This window comes from Telmatherina bonti (genome assembly GCF_933228915.1).
Source record: "Telmatherina bonti genome assembly, chromosome: 4".
Lineage (NCBI taxonomy): Eukaryota > Metazoa > Chordata > Actinopteri > Atheriniformes > Telmatherinidae > Telmatherina > Telmatherina bonti.
In genome coordinates this window covers 37,212,129-37,230,147 of record NC_136622.1, presented here as the reverse complement: position 1 = coordinate 37,230,147, position 18,019 = coordinate 37,212,129, and the positions used below count along the sequence as shown (strand labels likewise).

General features: G+C 44.0%; 1 protein-coding gene across 1 annotated transcript; it reads left to right on the top strand.

Moving 5' to 3' along the window:
• Window positions 1-1,538: 1,538 nt before the first annotated feature.
• LOC306754586 (myelin transcription factor 1-like) lies at window positions 1,539-17,272 on the top strand (the record flags this gene model as incomplete). The annotated part of the gene is made up of 22 exons (XM_079238604.1): window positions 1,539-1,590; window positions 2,901-2,937; window positions 3,022-3,090; window positions 3,899-4,119; window positions 4,295-4,410; window positions 4,564-5,377; window positions 5,815-5,934; window positions 6,087-6,177; window positions 6,862-6,975; window positions 7,059-7,276; window positions 7,421-7,623; window positions 10,093-10,308; window positions 11,367-11,515; window positions 11,750-11,812; window positions 12,565-12,633; window positions 12,834-12,896; window positions 13,621-13,704; window positions 14,048-14,269; window positions 15,405-15,496; window positions 15,624-15,727; window positions 16,144-16,287; window positions 17,129-17,272. The coding sequence occupies 22 exons, from the start codon at window positions 1,539-1,541 to the stop codon at window positions 17,270-17,272; spliced, it is 3,405 nt and encodes a 1,134-aa protein (XP_079094730.1).
• Between the last annotated feature and the right edge of the window lie 747 nt (window positions 17,273-18,019).

Genomic DNA, 18,019 nt, shown 5'->3' with positions numbered 1-18,019 from the left:
TCTTACCATCTATTAGCATGTGTAAAAAGTAGTTCCATGGTAATGTTTAGCATTGTTAGCATCTATTAGCATGTGTAAAATTAGCTCTAGTGTAATGTTTAGTATTATTAACATCCATTTGCATATGTAAAAAGTAGCTCCAGGGTAATGTTTAGCATTGTTAGCATATATTAGCATGTGTAAAAATTAGCTCTAGGGTAATGTTTAGCATTATTAGCATCTATTACCATATGTAAAAAGTAGCTCCAGGATAATGTTTAGCATTGTTAGCATCTATTAGCATGTGTAAAAAGTAGCTCCAGGGTAATGTTTAACATTGTTAGCATCTATTAGCATATGTAAAAAGTAGCTCCAGTGTAATGTTTAACATTGTTAGCATCTATTAGCATATGTAAAAAGCAGCTCCAGGATAATGCTTAGCATTGTTAGCATCTATTAGCATGTGTAAAAAGCAACTCCAGGGTAATGTTTAGCATTGTTAGCATCTATTAGCATGTGTAAAAAGTAGCTCCAGGGTGATATTTAGCATCGTGTTGGACCCCTCGAGGAGCCCAGCTGCTGGAGAGGAATGTCCCATTCTGGTCTGATGCAGGTTTCTAGCCGTTCATCCAGTCCTGGAGCTGCAGGATGTGGTCCAGCATGGTGGAACCTGCAAGGTCTTCCCTGAAAGAGACGTTGTCTGGATGGGAGCAGATGTTTCAGCATTGATGGAGCTTCCCAGATGTGGAAGCTGCCCACGCCATCGGCACTAATGCAACCCCATCAGAGATGCAGGCTGATAACAAGCTGGATGCTCCCTCTCCTCTTTAGTCTGCAGGACACGCCGTCCATGCTGTCCACAAACTATTCCACATCTTCATCCAGGTTTCCACTCAGAACATTTTAAATGAGCTTTGGTCCAGAGAAGACGGCGTGTTTCCGGATCCTGTTTACCTGCATCAAGCCTTGTCCCGACATACAGAGATTCCTCCAGAATCTTCTGGAGCTATAATACACCATAATGTTCAGAGTCAAACATTTTTCTGAAATTATTTTAGAGCCATAGCAGAAAAGTCAGGGTGGATGGAGACATGACAGACATAATTAATATCATCAGAGAAAAGTCAACCTTTCAGTAGGCTGGAAACATTTCAGGCTGTAGAAAGCACTTAAAGAGCTGTTCGTGACTTTCTTAATGAGCCAGGTAGTTTCCCAGGAACCTCTAGAAGCCCAGATTCCAGACAAATCCTGATGGTGGCGCAGAGGGAACACAAAGATCTTCACAGCTGAGACCTGTAGATCCATAAAAACTCCCGCCCTCATTTAGACCAGCTGCCAGGAACACAGCACTGTTTGTTTGTTTGTTTGTTTGTTTGTCCGGCTGCTGACGGTCTGGTTGTGTTTCATCCTGCAGAGAATAAACCCAGAGGTGAACGGAGAGAGAAAATCTACCAGAGGACGAGCCTCAGAGACAAAGTACCTATCTATCCATCCATCCATCTATCCATCCATCCATCCATCCATCCATCCATCTAATCTAACTATCTTCTGTTCTTCAGATGAGTCAGGACACAGAGACCAGAACAAGAAGTCGCTCTAAAGCCATCCGTGGTTAGTAGAAACACACAAATGTGTTATAAACACACATGCATTTGCTATGAACAGACATACATGTCTTATAAACACACTTACATGTGTAAAAACCGAAATACATGTGTTTTAAACACACATATGTCTTATGAACACACATAAATGTCTTATAAACCAACATATATGTTATAAACCCACACACATGCATTATAAATCCACATACATGTGTTATAAACATACCTACATGTGTTATAACCACATGTGTTATAAACCCACATACATGTGTTATAAACACACATAGATACATTATAAACCCAGATACATGTGTCATAAACACACATTCATGCATTATAAACCCACATACATGTTTTATAAACACATATACATGTATTATAAACACACTGACATGGGTTATAAACCCACAAACGTGTTATAAACACATACCCATGTTATAACACACATATATGTGTTATAACATGGATATGTGTTTATAACACATGTAAGTGTGTTTACAACACACATATGTGTTGTAAACACACTTACATGTGTTATAAACACACATACATACATTATAAACCCAGATACATGTGTTATAAACACACATACATGTGTTATAAACACACATACATACATTATAAACCCAGATACATGTGTTATAAACACACATACATGTGTTATAAACACAGATACATGTGTTATAAACACACATGCATGTGTTATAAACACAATGACATGGGTTATAAACCCACAAATGTGTTATCAACACACAAACGTGTACACATACACATACACATGTTATAACACACATATATGTGTTGTAAACACACTTACATGTGTTATATATACACATACACGCATTATAAACCCACATACATGCAATTATTAACTCACATACATGTTATAAACACATACATGTGTTATAAACCCACATACATGTATTATAAACACACATTCAAGTGTTATAAACACACAATCATGTGTTATAAACACACACATACATGTGTGTGTTTATAACAGGTTTTCCAAGATATCAAAGATAGGTGTGGAACCTGGCAACATTCTGGTTACTATCCTGCTGATAACTGAGTTAAACTTCTGATGCGAGAAGTGACTGAGACAAATTGTTGTACAAACACACACACAGCACATGTAGCAACATACACACACACACACAGCACATGTAGCAACATACACACACACACACAGCACATGTAGCAACATACACACACACACACAGCACATGTAACAACACACACACAGCAGTACTTGTATAATAATGATGAAAGTTTTTCTTCCTTCGTGTGTTCCTGCTGCTTTACCTCCAGTGTCAGCGGAGCAGGTCGGACAGGAGATGAAGCTGGAATTAAGGTAAACAGACATCATGCATGGAGCGAAGACCACAGTGATGGTTAAATTGTTCATGTGTGTTCATTTGTCTTGTTGTGTGATCAGCAGCAGTTGTCCCACCCCTGGATGTGACGGAAAAGGACACGTCAGTGGACGATACTCCAGACACAGAAGGTATGACGCTGCTCCGTAATGACGGTAAAACCCTGCAGGATGCAGCGAGTCTGCAGCCTGGAAAATAAAAGAAACTAAACCAGAGAAATGTTTTCATTTAGATGATCAGAAAATGGACATTAGAGTTTATTTCTCTCTATTTTACCTCTTACTGAAAAGACTACAAACATTTTTAGCATTTAAATTATCAACCAAATAAAATCTGATAAAAAAAATTTACAGTGGGATTTTTATTCGCTCTTATTCACACAGAGTCATTCATTCATTCATTCATTCATTCATCTATTCATTCATTCATTCATTCATTCATTCATCTATTCATTCATTCATTCAACTTCTCTAGCTGTTACATCAATAGCTGAACATTAGTATTAATAATAGTTTAAAATGAAGTTATATCCATGTTTTTTTTTTATTAAAAACTATGTCACATAAACTAACGTAAAATTGACTATTTTCACCTCTTTTTCTTTTTGTTTCATTTGTTCCAATGTTGTGTTCCTATTTCTGGCTTTTCTGAGTAGAAACAGCGTCTCCTGTTGGTTTATTGCTGCTTTCATTCAACCAGCAGCTGTCTTTATTATTCCTGCTTCTGACTCGTGTTTTTAGTAGAATTTCTAGTTCCAGTAAAGCCAGTTTTTCCAGTTTTACCAGAAGCAACGTGGATGTTATCACGTCTCCCCTCACAGCTGTCCGATAGGATTCAGCCCAATTGCATGTAGAGGAAACATTTCCCTGTTCATTACTGGTAACCAGTAACCGGACCTTAAAGCACCTCATGACATCTTCCTCATCTTCCTCTCCTCAGCGTGCTGGGCTGCCCGCTGGTGAAAAAGAGGAAGCTGGAGGAGGCCGAAGCTGAGGAGAACCAGTCTGCATCCAAACGGAGGAACCAGCCTGTGAAACGTGCCGATGAAGACAGCGACACGGCTGAGGAGGAGGAGCAGAAAGAGGAGGAAGAGGAGGCTAAAGACGCCATCAAAGACACGGAGAAACACCAAGAAAAGAGCGAAATGGAGTTAACAAAAAGTAAGAAATCTCCTCTTCATCAGGACTTTTCCTCAGAAACTTTCCACCAATCAGAGAGCTTCAGCTGTCAGACTCGTCCAATCAGGAGCAGCGTGAGCAGACATGAGGACGAGCTGTGATGGAAGGTAAAGTCCACCTGTTTGTCATCATGTTGGTGTTTTCTCTCCTTCCACAGCAGACGCTCTCCTGGTGGAGACACAGGACGCAGAAGTAGCTTCTCCTCTGGACGACGGCGCCGCCTCGGAGACGCCGAAAACTGCTGAGGAGGAGGAGCCGCTCGCCGAAGAGCCCGTCCAGGAGCAAACGGAGCCCAAGGAGGAGGAGGAAGAGGAGGAGGAGGAGGAGGAGGAGGAGGAGGAGGAGGAGGAGGAGGAGGAGGAGGTCCAGCTGCTGACGTCAGAGCAACCTGAAGAAGAAACTCTTCAACTACAATTTACAAAAGAGGAAGAGGAGGAAGGGGAGGAGAAGGAGGAGGAAGAGGAGGAGAAGGAGGAGGAAGAGCAGCAGGAGGCAGAGAGGGAGGTTGGAAGGCAGGTGATGAGGCAGGAAAACACGGACCACCAGTACTCCAGCGGCGACTACAACCTGCAGGCCAAAGAATCAAAACAGGAGCAGCGTTCAAGGGAGGAGCAGGAGGAAGAGGAGGAGGAGGAGGAGGAGGAGGAGGAGGAAGAGGAGGAGGAGGAGGAGGAACACGAGGAGGAGGAAGAGGAGGAGGGAGATGAGAGAGAGGTTGACACCCCATACACTATGAGTCCGACCACTCAGGGATCTGAAACCGCCGTGTCACTCAGGGAAGAAAAGGTCAGCACCCTCATCACCGAGGAAGACGAGGAGGATGAAGAGCAGGAGGAGGAGGAGGACGACAGGCAGGAGAAGGAGGAGTGCGAAGTGGAAGACGAAGAGGAGGACCGAGACTCCAGCAAAGCGTCTCCCGGTACGGTGGTCATAGAAGTCCGCTCCGAGGAGGAGGACGAGGAGGAGGAGGAGGAGGAGGAGGAGGAAGAGGAGGAGGATGAGGAGGAGGAAGGAGAGGAGCAGGATCGTGCCTCAGAGGGCTCAGGAATCACCGACGACTCGGAGAATTGGGACATGACCCGGGGTAACCTGGGGCTGCTGGAGCAGGCCATTGCGCTGAAGGCGGAGGAGGTGCAGGGGGGGCAGGAGGCCCGGAGCTCCCCGGACTACCAGCCGTTCGGCTCCTCCGTGAAGAACTGCGAGGCGTCCGCGGCCCGCCGGCCCACGCACTACAGCAAAGGTAGGCTGGCTGCTGACGGGCATCAGAAACGCCTCGTGTTGCCGGGACGCCGTTGCCATGGCAACGTGATCTGATTCTGAACCAATGTAAACACAGAAATATAAAAATGTCCTAAAACACTCTGATATGGCAAAAAAAAACTTCACAGGAAGTATTTTCAGATAGTTTTTCTTCTGAGAAACATTTAAAATGAGAAAAAAGTCGTCAAAGTTGTAAATGTCAGATTTAAAGTCATATTCCGTATGTTTAGTTTCCATGTAGCCACGCGGTGCGTCTCATTATTATCACTGGGACTCTAAAACTAAAACGTTCAGCTAAATTCCCTCCCTGCTTCCCTTCAGTTTGGCCAGTAAACTCTGATGGTTTCTGGTAAAACGGCTCCGGCGTCCAGCCTGAACTTCTGCTTTAACCTCTACATCCTAAACTCTCCCATTCAGACAAGAAGGAAGTGAAGTGTCCGACTCCAGGCTGCGACGGGACGGGTCATGTGACCGGCTTGTATCCTCACCACCGCAGTCTGTCCGGATGTCCTCACAAAGACAGAATCCCACCGGAGAGTGAGTACACGAGACTGCAACCAGAACACACAGGTCACATGACTCGCGTCTCAGCTGCTTTCTCAGCTCATCTTCCTGTTGCAGATACTTTTAATCCTACTTGTACTCACATGTGGAAGAAACTAAACGTACTGACTGCTGTGTGTCCGTAGTCCTCGCCATGCATGAGAATGTGTTGAAGTGTCCCACTCCAGGCTGCACAGGCCAGGGCCATGTGAACAGCAACCGCAACACACACCGCAGGTTAATAAACACCCAGAAACTAAATATCTACTAACCCTCCAGGCACCTTTCAGAAACAACATACAACTCTCAGAAAAGTCTCATAAAAACGTGGAAATCAGACAAAACCATAAAAATAAAAGTATTTTTAGGCTTTTATTCCCTCGACTTTAAAGCAGGGGCGTCCAAAGTCGGTCCTCGTCATGGTAACCAGACCTGGTCTGATTCAGACTTTCTCTGTCCTCTGGATGAGAAGTCAGTCCTGCAGGTTTTCAGTGTGTCCCTGCTTCAACACACCTGAATAAAATTAAATGGATTCAACAGCCTATGATGTTCGGCACAATGAGTCGTTCATTTAGGTCAGGTGTGTTGCATCAGGGATACCTGGAAAGTCTGCAGGATTGTGGCCCTGGAGGGCCGGAGCTGGACACCCCTGCTGTAACGGAAACAGAACAACACAGAATATGTAGTATTCTGTAGTATTAATATTAGTATCGAAACATATTTGTAATCTAGTTATTTGGGCTTTAAACTGAAGCAAAAACTGCAAATCAATAACACGAGATGAGCCATAGCTACACGTTTGGTTCTCGACAGTGCCTCGAGGGTTAATATAACTAACACGTACTTATACTTTTTAACCAAAATGTGCCGGTTAATGAGAGTTTTATGAGGTGCAAACGTGAATGTGTGTCCCTCCGGCAGTCTGTCGGGCTGCCCCATAGCTGCAGCAGCTAAGCTGAACAAGAACCAGGACAAACAGGTCCATTTACAGCCTTCAACCACCGAACCTTCTTCCAACTCTGACAGGGTTCTGAGGTAAGACGCAGCGGCCATTTTTAATCTCATCTGGTAATGCTGACATGGACGACGGCGTATGTAACGTCTGACTCTTCCTGCAGACCCATGTGCTTTGTGAAGCAGCTGGAGATCCCTCAGTATGGCAGCTACGGGCCCAACACGGTGACCACCACACCTCGAGCCAACCTGGCCAAGGAGCTGGAGAAATACTCCAAGGTGTCGTTTGACTATGCAAGCTTTGACGTGCAGGTGTTTGGAAAGCGGATGATCATTCCAAAGACACCCAGCAATGCTGACACATCGCCCAAAGCATTCAAGTGTAAGACCTGAACTCCAGACCCCGTGATGCCTGAAAGTTGTAGACAAAACTTGTATGCAACCAGTTAAATACCTCAGAGGATACGCAGTACTCAGCTCTGTTGCAGTTGTTTCTCTAAATCCTTTCTGCTTTATTTGCACACAGCTAAATCATTTCCCAAGGAGTCGTCCCCCACTCAGTGCGTATCTGGAAGCTTTTCCAAGAGCAATCTGTCCTCAAGTAGTTATGACTACAGCCAAGATGCAGAGGCAGCGCACATGGCAGCAACAGCCATCCTCAATCTGTCTACTCGCTGCTGGGAGAGACCAGAAACCCTCAGCACCAAACCTCCAGAGCCCTGCACCAAGGTATTCAAGCTTTTTTTCTCAAACTGCCAGAGCGTTAATCCAAAACCACTTACAGAAGTCACGTTTCCAAGACCTCCTAATCTGTCTAAAACATAAAATCCTGGAAGCTGAAGAGAAAATGCCATGAATGTAGGTTGACTGAAAGCAAGAACTACCTGCATGAGATCTACATTAGCTGCATTTCTGCTACTCCTAAAATTACACAAAAACTAAATACCGCAATAAAAAAAACACAAATTTTGCTAATAAAACCGAAATATTGCTAAAAAGGTTTTCATGAGGTGGTTTTTCAGATGTTTCAATATAGTAATACATCGCAAAAGTGTAATGGAAACACTTCGCATTTACGTGTCCCCAGACGCGACGTGTGGGTCATGTGACCAGTTCATTTCCAGTAAAGATGGCGCGGTGTGGAACAAACAACAGTGAATTTCAGGGTTTTAGAGAAGAAAATGGGAAGAAAAGCTTCAAAAAGTCATAGCAAATTCTCCACAGCAAGTAGAAAACCCCAAAATACGTGGCCACCGTGCATAAGCCTCATAAAAGCTTGTCAGCCGGACAAGATCTTAAGAGAACTGATGCTTCTGCGCTAAACACTGTTCAATGGAAACACGTGCAAATTGCAATTGTTGTTTTTTGAAACTTAGAAATGTTGCTTTTATTTTGTGAAAAAATGTGATGGAAATGATGATGTAGTTTTCAGAAGAAAAAGTACTGAGCTTCTCTGTCTGAGTATTTGTTGATTTAAAGAAGACTTCTGTTAGCATTAGTTGAGATGTACTGCTAAATGAAAGGGTTTGGAATTAGGGGTGCCTGAGCCCTTCGATAAGGCCAAAGTGAAATTCACGACATAAAGCCATTTGGGACCCTCTGCGCCCTTTGCAAACCTCTGTGCCTTTGGGAACCCTCTGTTTCTCTTTGGGACCTCTGTGCCCTTTGGGGACCCTTGTTTCCCTTGGGGCTCTCTTGTGCCCTTTGGGGACCCCCTGTGCCCTTTGGGATCCTGTGTTCCCCCTCAGGATCTCTTGTGCTCTTTAGGACCCTCTGTGCCCTTTTGGTACCGCCTGTTCCCCTTTGGGATCTCTTGTGCCCTTTGGGACCCTCTGTGCCCTTTGGGATCTCTTGTGCATTTTGGGACCCTCTGTGGCCTTTGGGATCTCTTGTGCCCTATGGGACCCTCTGTGCCCTGTGGGATCTCTTGTGCCCTATGGGACCCTCTGTGCCCTTTGGGATCTCTTGTGCCCTTTGGGGACCCCCTGTGCCCTTTGGGATCCTGTGTTCCCCCTCAGGATCTCTTGTGCTCTTTAGGACCCTCTGTGCCCTTTTGGTACCGCCTGTTCCCCTTTGGGATCTCTTGTGCCCTTTGGTACCGCCTGTTCCCCTTTGGGATCTCTTGTGCCCTTTGGGACCCTCTGTGCCCTTTTGGTACCGCCTGTTCCCCTTTGGGATCTCTTGTGCCCTTTGGGACCCTCTGTGCCCTTTGGGATCTCTTGTGCATTTTGGGACCCTCTGTGGCCTTTGGGATCTCTTGTGCCCTTTGGGACCCTCTGTGCCCTGTGGGATCTCTTGTGCCCTTTGGGACCCTCTGTGCCCTGTGGGATCTCTTGTGCCCTATGGGACCCTCTGTGCCCTGTGGGATCTCTTGTGCCCTATGGGACCCTCTGTGCCCTTTGGGATCTCTTGTGCCCTTTGGGACCCTCTGTGCCCTGTGGGACCTCTTGTGCCCTGTGGGACCCTCTGTGCCCTGTTGGATCTCTTGTGCCCTTTGGGACCCTCTGTGCCCTGTGGGATCTCTTGTGCCCTTTGGGGACCTTTTGTGCCTTTTGGAATCCTCTGTGCTGTTTTGGACCCTCTGTGCCCTTTGGGACCCCCCATGCCCTTTGGGGACCCCGTCACTATAGGCAGGACGGATGGAACACATGAACACCTCTGGTCATAAGTTTTGGATTAAATTCAAATGGAAATTGTCCTCAAACTGATGACTAGTGTTGCAGGTGTAAACCAGGTGTAAACCAGGTGTAAACCAGGTATGAACCAGTGGTGTAGTCCAGGGTATAAGCGGGTATACATTGAGTATTATAACATTGAGTATACCCACTTCTAAAACCCCTGTGATGCTTTTATGGTTACAAACATCCCAACAAATGTACGTCAACCAGCATCTCAGCTGTCACTGATGCCACAATGGTGCAGTTAGCAGCAGATCCAATAATCTCAGCCTGTCCATGGACATAATGAAGATGTTTATATGTCCAGCAGCCGACAGCACTCTTTTTCTTTTTTTCTTTTATAAAAAGGCAAAACATTTAGAGGAAACTCACTTCTTAAGGGACCATTACACCAGTGGTGTGAACTATGCAGGTTCTTCTTTGTGTGGTCAGGATGAGGACGTTTCATGTAGGACTGGAGCAGCTGGAGACACCTCACAGCAGACCCATTTCACTTTCACCCTGTCTCTCAACCCTGCAGGAGTCGGATATCGAGGTGGATGAAAACGGCACCTTGGACCTCAGCATGAAGAAGACCAAGAGGGATGGCATGCAGTCCCCAGAGCCTTCGTCTTCATCCTCATCCTCCTCGCAGCACGTGGGAGCCACGTTGTCTCAGGGCCACACTCAACCAGACTGGGAGGAACCTCTAGATTTCACCAAGCCAAGTGAAGTCAAGGACGAAGATCATGAGGAGGTACAGAACACAGCACTGGTTAATTCACTGTGTCACAAATCTGCAGGCAAATAAAAAGAAAGAAAGTTCCAGAAATGATCTAAAAAAAAAGCATCAATGTTACAAAAGTTTGGGGAAAGTTTTCTGTTGGATTATATAGAAAAGTGTCCCAAAACTTATTAGAACTGGGTGTTCCTGCAGTACCCTCGCAGGGAAGTAGACAAGGTTCATCTTAACTTATTTTTTCATTATCGATTTTGGAAATGGATAACTGTACACTACCAAATCAAATCAAACTTTATTTCTACAGCCTTTTTCATACAAAAGCAGCTTAAAGTGCTGTTCACAATAAACACAAATTATGAATTTATATATAAAAATCATCCCACATTCAAGTTAAAAACATTAGGATTTCAAAACATGCACCTGATCATACACAGGTATGTTTAGGTGCACTGATCATAGTTTCAAGAGGAAGATGAACATCTGGCTGAAGTGAGGAAACAATGTCTTGGGAATCCATTTACACCAGGCGTATATATTATATATATATATATATATATATATATATATATATATATATGTGTGTGTGTGTGTATATATATATATATATATATGTGTGTGTGTGTATATATATATATATATATATATATATATATATATATATATATATATATATATATATATATATATATACATATATATATATATATATACACACATATATATAATATATAATATATAATATATAATATATATATTATATATTATATATAATATATATATATATATATATATATATATATATATATATATATATATATATATATATAACAACCCCTAATTCCAATGTATTAGTCCTGGGCAATGATGAAAATGTTTTAATAGGTTTTAATTGTGATGAATTCATTTGTTGTGTGTAAAATGCTCGTTTATAGGTATGACTATATGTGGAAAATGCATTAATTTTACTTACGTTTCCATTTTCTCTGCCTTCTTGGTTCACGTCACAGTTGCTGCTTCATCACCAACGTCCAGAATAAAACCTCTTTTTCTGTGTGTGTGTTACCTCTTACCAGGTGGAGTTTACTGCTCCATCATATACCTCATCTGAAGGGGAAGAAGACGACCAAGAAAACCTGGAGGACAGGAAGTACCCTGGTGAAGTTACGACCACCAGCTTTAAGGTCAAGTTTCAGCCCAAAGACAGCAAAAAAGAGGTTCTAGTGTAAGTCAAACCTCCGGGAACAACTCAAGGTGCCATTATTTAACCTAATTTCATTCTAGCCTGCTTGAACAAACAGCTGGTGATGACGTTTGTTTTTAGGCTGAAGATTAAGAAGGAATCTTGTCAGTCAGTAAAGTTGGACAGAAAGCTTGTTGCCAGTCCATGAGACAGGGAAGGAAACCGCTAAATTCCTTTGTTGGCCGAACTAATCAGAGCTCTCCCTCCTCGTCTCAGATGTCCGACTCCAGGCTGTGATGGAAGTGGACATATCACTGGCAATTACGCCTCGCATCGAAGGTGAGACCCAGCAGGCAGGCCGAGCCCCCCAGGTTTTAATCCCTCTGGTTTGTCTTTGTCTTGCCGGCACGTCGTCATGGTAACCAGCGCTGCAAACCAGACCTGGTCAGTCCTGCAGGTTTTAGACGTTTAGACAGGGTCAACATGCTCGGGAAGCGCTTCTAAAACCTGCAGGACTGCAGCTCTTCAGGACCAGACTGGTCTGTTCCAGCTCTAAGCAGAAGAAAATAAACTACTTACTGACTTTACAACACTTGCAAACGAGAAATAAGAAGTCTGGACAAATGTAACATTTCTGATGCAGTAAAGGCCTGGCAAGCACGTTGGCGTTGTTGTCTCTGAATTGAAGCCATCGGGAGCTGATGCAGCCCGTCAGCATGCCTGTGCAGACCGCCTCAGGTCTCGCCAGGGGGGTCGTAGTCTTCTGTAGGTTACTGAAGAGACTGGTGAAGGTTAGTGGACTAAAACAACCTCTTCTGTCTTGATGATGGGTGAGAGCATCAGCTCATGGTCAGATGTAGCTCAGGGACCATGAGGACTTCCCAGCTGGATCAGTTACACTCAGGCCGCGTTACTCTGTCTGGATGTAACCGTTTTTTACTTTTACACGACTTCGCCAGACTCTTTTCTTCTCTGTGTGCAACCCTGTCCTGGTTCTTTAGTCCAGTTCAGGTTCTGGCTCTTTCCTTCAGTTATACACAGCAGCTCGGTTGTGTGTTTGCTTCTCTGACGTTCTCTTTCTGATCTTCCAGTCTGTCAGGCTGTCCTCTTGCTGATAAATCACTTCGGACCCTCATGGCTGCCCATACGGCTGAACTGAAGTATGTGTGCTTTTCTTCTGAGTCTTCGACACTCTCACTGAACGCTCTACATCTACAGCTCTGTCCACCTTCCCCTTCATGCTACAACACTCCGAACTGATCCTAACTCATTTACAGAAAATTAATCTAATCAAAGATCTCAAGTGTTTAGTGGAAGCGCCGCAGTTTTTCTCATGTAGGCATGTCTGTGTGTCCCTCAGGTGTCCAACTCCAGGCTGCGATGGATCCGGACACATCACGGGAAACTACGCCTCACACAGAAGGTTCGTCTCCATTTTACACGACCTGAGGCCAGTGCACTGGCTGGGTGTGGCGTAGCCTTAACCAGAACATTACCAGTGAGGAAAAACGGCTCCAGTTTGCAGAGGAGCACAAAGACCGGAGTCAGGAGCTGGAAGAAGGTCATGTGGTCTGATGAGTCCAGACCCTGTTCCAGAGTGAAGGAGCATCAGGAGAAGAGAGACAGATGAATGGACAGACATCATGCCTAGTGTTACTGTACAAGCCTGTGTGTGTGTGTGTGTGTGTGTGGGGGGGGGGGGGGGGTCTATGATCTGGTCAGGTCCAGGTTCTAGTCCAAGATCAGCATTGAAGTGTCCAAAGACTCACAGGGCTCGGATCGTGAGGGAGTGCTTCAGGGATCATTTTCATACCCCAGAGTCCAGACCTGTGCTGGATGTCCAACTCTCCCTTCGTCAGGACGAAATCAGAGCAACTCTGGGGGGAAATAAAAGTTGTGACGTTGCAGAAGTTTGTCGAGACGATGCAGCAGAAAGTCTTTCTGGAATCAAAGCTAGAGGAGTCCAAAGAGCAACAGAGCGGGACGGTATCACACAGCCGTACTGTTACATGATAGAAGTATTACTGGATTGACAGAAAAAGGAGTTTACTAACGTTGTGATACCTGCTGATTCCCATCCTGAAGGAATTCTGAGGGAACACAGCAGCTGAACCAAGCGTTGACTCTTCTCTTCATTGCGCTTCCAGCTTGTCAGGATGTCCGCGAGCTAAGAAGGGCGGAGTCAAGTCAACCCCTACGAAGGACGACAAGGAGGACTCTGAGCTGCTGAGGTGAGCCACGGTTGCTTATGTTCTCTGTTTAGACAACAGTCTCGGCGTGATGGCGAAGCCTGATAATACAGAAAGGATTAAATAAAAGTCCCATGCTCAGTAAATCAGGCTGGTTTGTCAGGGTGGATAAATTCCTTATCGCTGCTCCTGATGCCGTTTAGAGCAGTGGTGGGGAGCCTCAAAGGCCATCATTCATTTAAATCAGGTGTGTTGCAGTAGGCAAACATGTAAAAGTTGCAGGCCGAGGGCCAAAGTCCATTCTGCTCCTCTAAAACTTCCAGGCCTCTTGTTTCATGGAGCAGTTTTGTCTCGACGTGTAAATGATGTTTTCTGTTGCATCCAGGTGTCCAGTTCCTGGCTGCGACAGCCTCGGCCACATCAGTGGGAAGTACGCCACCCACCGCAGTGCCTACGGCTGTCCGCTGGCGGCACGCCGGCAGAGGGAGGGGCATCTCAACGGCACGCCCTTCTCCTGGAAGGCCTTCAAGGCCGAGGGCCCGGCATGCCCGACTCCAGGCTGCGACGGCTCTGGTCATGCAAATGGAAGTTTCTTGACTCACCGCAGGTATCCCGAACATCCCACACTGAGAAATAATCACGTAAACGGCCGATCTGAGCCGATCCAGCCTCCAGACGGAGGTATTTATTCAGCTGTTCACAACAAAGACACGATCTAGTAATGACTAACTGCCTCGCTGCAGAGGTTTCTCATTAACTGACATCTGGACAGTCATTGTTTTCCAAAAGGAGCCAAAAGATCCTCCAGAATCTTAGAAGGTCATAGAGACGTTTCAGGATGTTTCAGAGATGGAACAATAATCAAGAATTCCTGTCGTCCAGTCTGGAAAAAAGGAATCCATGTACCAGTTTTCCTGCATCACTCTGAGACATGAGGCTCCTCATCCTCAAAGTGGTTCAAGAAACCTGATTTATATGAGCTAAAGGAGGAAAAATAACTTCAAGGTACCTCACTGTAGTACTGAACGCCAAGTTAATACCATCCAGAGTAATTCCATTTGAAATATATCTGAGTATCTTCTGCATAACAAGACACGTTTACGCAACGCTGATTAAAACGTGAAACATTAAAAGTATCGGTCTAAACACGGAACCCTGAGGAACTCCATGCATTATACACTCACACTGCAGTATTTCATCACTAATCAGTGTTAACTAGAACTTCGACATCACAGACAAAATTCCATCCTGGGAAGTTTTATTTTCTCCAACAGAGGTTGATTTTTCTTTATATTTGTATCTGACAGATACTCAGTCAACCGGCTTCAGATCCTGGACTTAACAAGTTCTCCTCTTTACTTTTGCAGCATCACCATCATCACTTGATGTGAATACATGTTAGTTTTTGTCACTGTGCGAGTTTGTTTGAGAATCTTCATCATTTTTTCACAATTTTGCAAAAAAAACGTTGATATGTCACCTCCAAATTATTTGCAATCTGTATCGGCCCTGGTGTGTAAAGGCCTTCACTCGGGGGAGGGTTTATGAGGAAGACTCATGAAATCTAAGAGACAAAGATGGCTTCCACCAGCCAGATGTGGTTCCTTTAATCCCAATAACATGTTCAGGCCTCTGTAGCCGAACGTCCAACAAGAAAAGGCCGGTCCTTTCTCCCAGGACATTATCGGTAACTTGATGACATTAACATTGCTGCTGTGAGCTCAACCAGTTCCTTCTTTCAGCCTGTCAGGTTGTCCCAGAGCGTCCGCCAATAAGAAAAGAGCGAAGCTTCCTGGAGACGAGTATATAACTGCAAAGTTCAGAGCAAGTGACGGTAGGCGGACCCCTCTGTTTCCTGATACTTAAAAGGTTTTTACTGCCGCTGTTCTGACAGAACAGACTGAACGATGTAGCATGATGACACCTGCAGATGTGTCCATAACATGTCCGCTCGCCCACAGTTCTGGACAACGATGAAGACATCAAGCAGCTCAACAAGGAGATCAATGAGCTGAATGAGTCCAACTCAGAGATGGAAGCCGACATGATGAATCTGCACACTCAGGTGAGAAAGCTCAACAGGAGACGCTCCAGCTGCGGGACGTAGCCTAACCCCCCAAGTCTGAACCAACAATTCACAGCTCTTCCATTCTAGAAGGATTAAAAAGAATAGAACTGCTGACACGTGGAAGGCAAACATGTCAAACCTGCAGGTCGTTTAAAACATCCATGTGCGTCCATGTGCTGTGTCTATACATGCACAGAACATGTGATTCACATTTTATCACATGAAATCATCCACATGTTTGCAGACGTAGTTCACATTTTTCTGTCAGGGAGGGGCGAATGAAAACAATGTTTTTCTGTAACTACGAGGCAGATATCTTTATATTTTCAGCACATATAGTTAAGATTTAAGTCGTCTGGCTGACATTAAGCTATAAATTCCAGGATAAAGTGAGTTCTGTCTTCTCTACTCAGATATCCTCAATGGAGAAGAACCTGAAGAGCATGGAGGAGGAGAACAAACAGATAGAGGAGAGGAATGAGGCCTTGTTCCTGGAGTTATCTGGTCTGAGTCAAGCTTTGATCCGCAGCCTGGCCAACATCCGCCTGCCCACCATGGTGAGTATCAGACAACATGAGGACCCCCAGCACAGCAGGCTGACAATGCAATGCTAACATGTAGCATAGCTACGTAGCAGAGATGTTCTCATGTTTGTTTTCTCCCCAACATGTTGTTATGCTACATGTTAGCATTGCTGCTTGGGATAGTCATACTGACACTCCAGAGTACCTTCATCGATATGATGTCATGATGACGATGCTGCTTTTAGTGATGATGAGCTTTTATTTAGCTAAAATTACACATTTAATACAAATTACTATTTATTATTACATTTGAATTTTAATTTATCTTACTTTCATATATTTGATTTTTTTCATTTCCATTTTCAAAAATGTGAAAAATCTCATATTATCTGTAGTTTAATTATCTGATTGGATCTGTTTGGATTTGTTTAATCTGTTTTTATTTACTCGTATATATTTCATTGTTTTACCACCATTTCTTTTAAGTACTGATGTTCTTGAGTTTATTTTTTCCATATTTCTGTGGTAGAATCATGATTTGGCTCTAAGGGACAGAAAACACTAATGTATCAATATTGGTATCTTTATCCATATTTGTATCAATATTGGTATCGGTGCCAATGTTGATATGTGACAACATTGGTATAGCAGTTGACATTGATACAGATTCCTATATCAATACTGATATCTATATCAACATATGTGTTGATATTGGTATTGATTTCAGTGTCGATATTGATATCTGTATCAAGATATCGTGACATCATGCGATGGTATCGACAGGAAAAATGTTGCTATCAGCCATCCCTACTTCTGTATCGCAGCATCTCGTGCTGCCTTCGCGGCTAACTCGTATTTTTGACGTTTGGTTCAGGAGGAGCCGCTGTCTGAGCAGAACTTCGACAGCTACGTGGACACCCTGACCCACATGTTTACCAATAAAGACTGCTACCAGAACCCCGAGAACCGGGCTCTGCTGGAGTCCATTAACCAGGCGGTAAAGGGCATTGAGGTGTGATGGAGCAGAGGGGCAATGGGGGGGGTTGGGGGACGACGACGACACATCTCAGTGACTGCACCACTCTCTTTCCTAAACCCTTTGGATACTCTACGTAATTAATTCCTCTCATTTCGTATCTTTGTTATTTGCGTTTGTTTCTGGTTTGCATGTTGCTTTATGACAGGAAAGTGTGTGTCTGCACATTGGAATCAGATGTTATGGGTTGGGTGGGTGGGGTAGGGGGTGTGGGGGGGTCCAGCGAGTGCAGAACAATGTCAGGAGTGCAGTATACAACCTGAGCTGATTTCTTAGTTAGTGAACAGATCCCATCTTCACCTGATAATGTTGATAGTGTTCCACATAAACATAGTGTTGTTGCACCTCCACCACTAGTTTGTAGCTTCATTTTAATATTGATGTGAAACTATTTAAGTCCTGTGCAAAACGTTGGTTTGACAACGAACTTACTCATGTCGGCTGTATTATTTCACTTTATTATTCATTATCCGTTTTTATTAAGTTATTTATTTCAGAATCCTACTTGAGAAGATTTTCAAACAATAATCAAGAGAAGGGGGAAATCTTCCTCTGCATAGTTGAACAAAGAGGACATATTTTAAGATATCAACTATGAATTGTTTTATATATCTTATTCTTTATTTAAAGTACTGGGATCTTTTTACGTGCAAATATTTTGTAACTAAAGGTTTCTAAATAATTTTGTAAAGATTTTTTTGTGTGTTTCTGTTTATATGATTTGCTTTT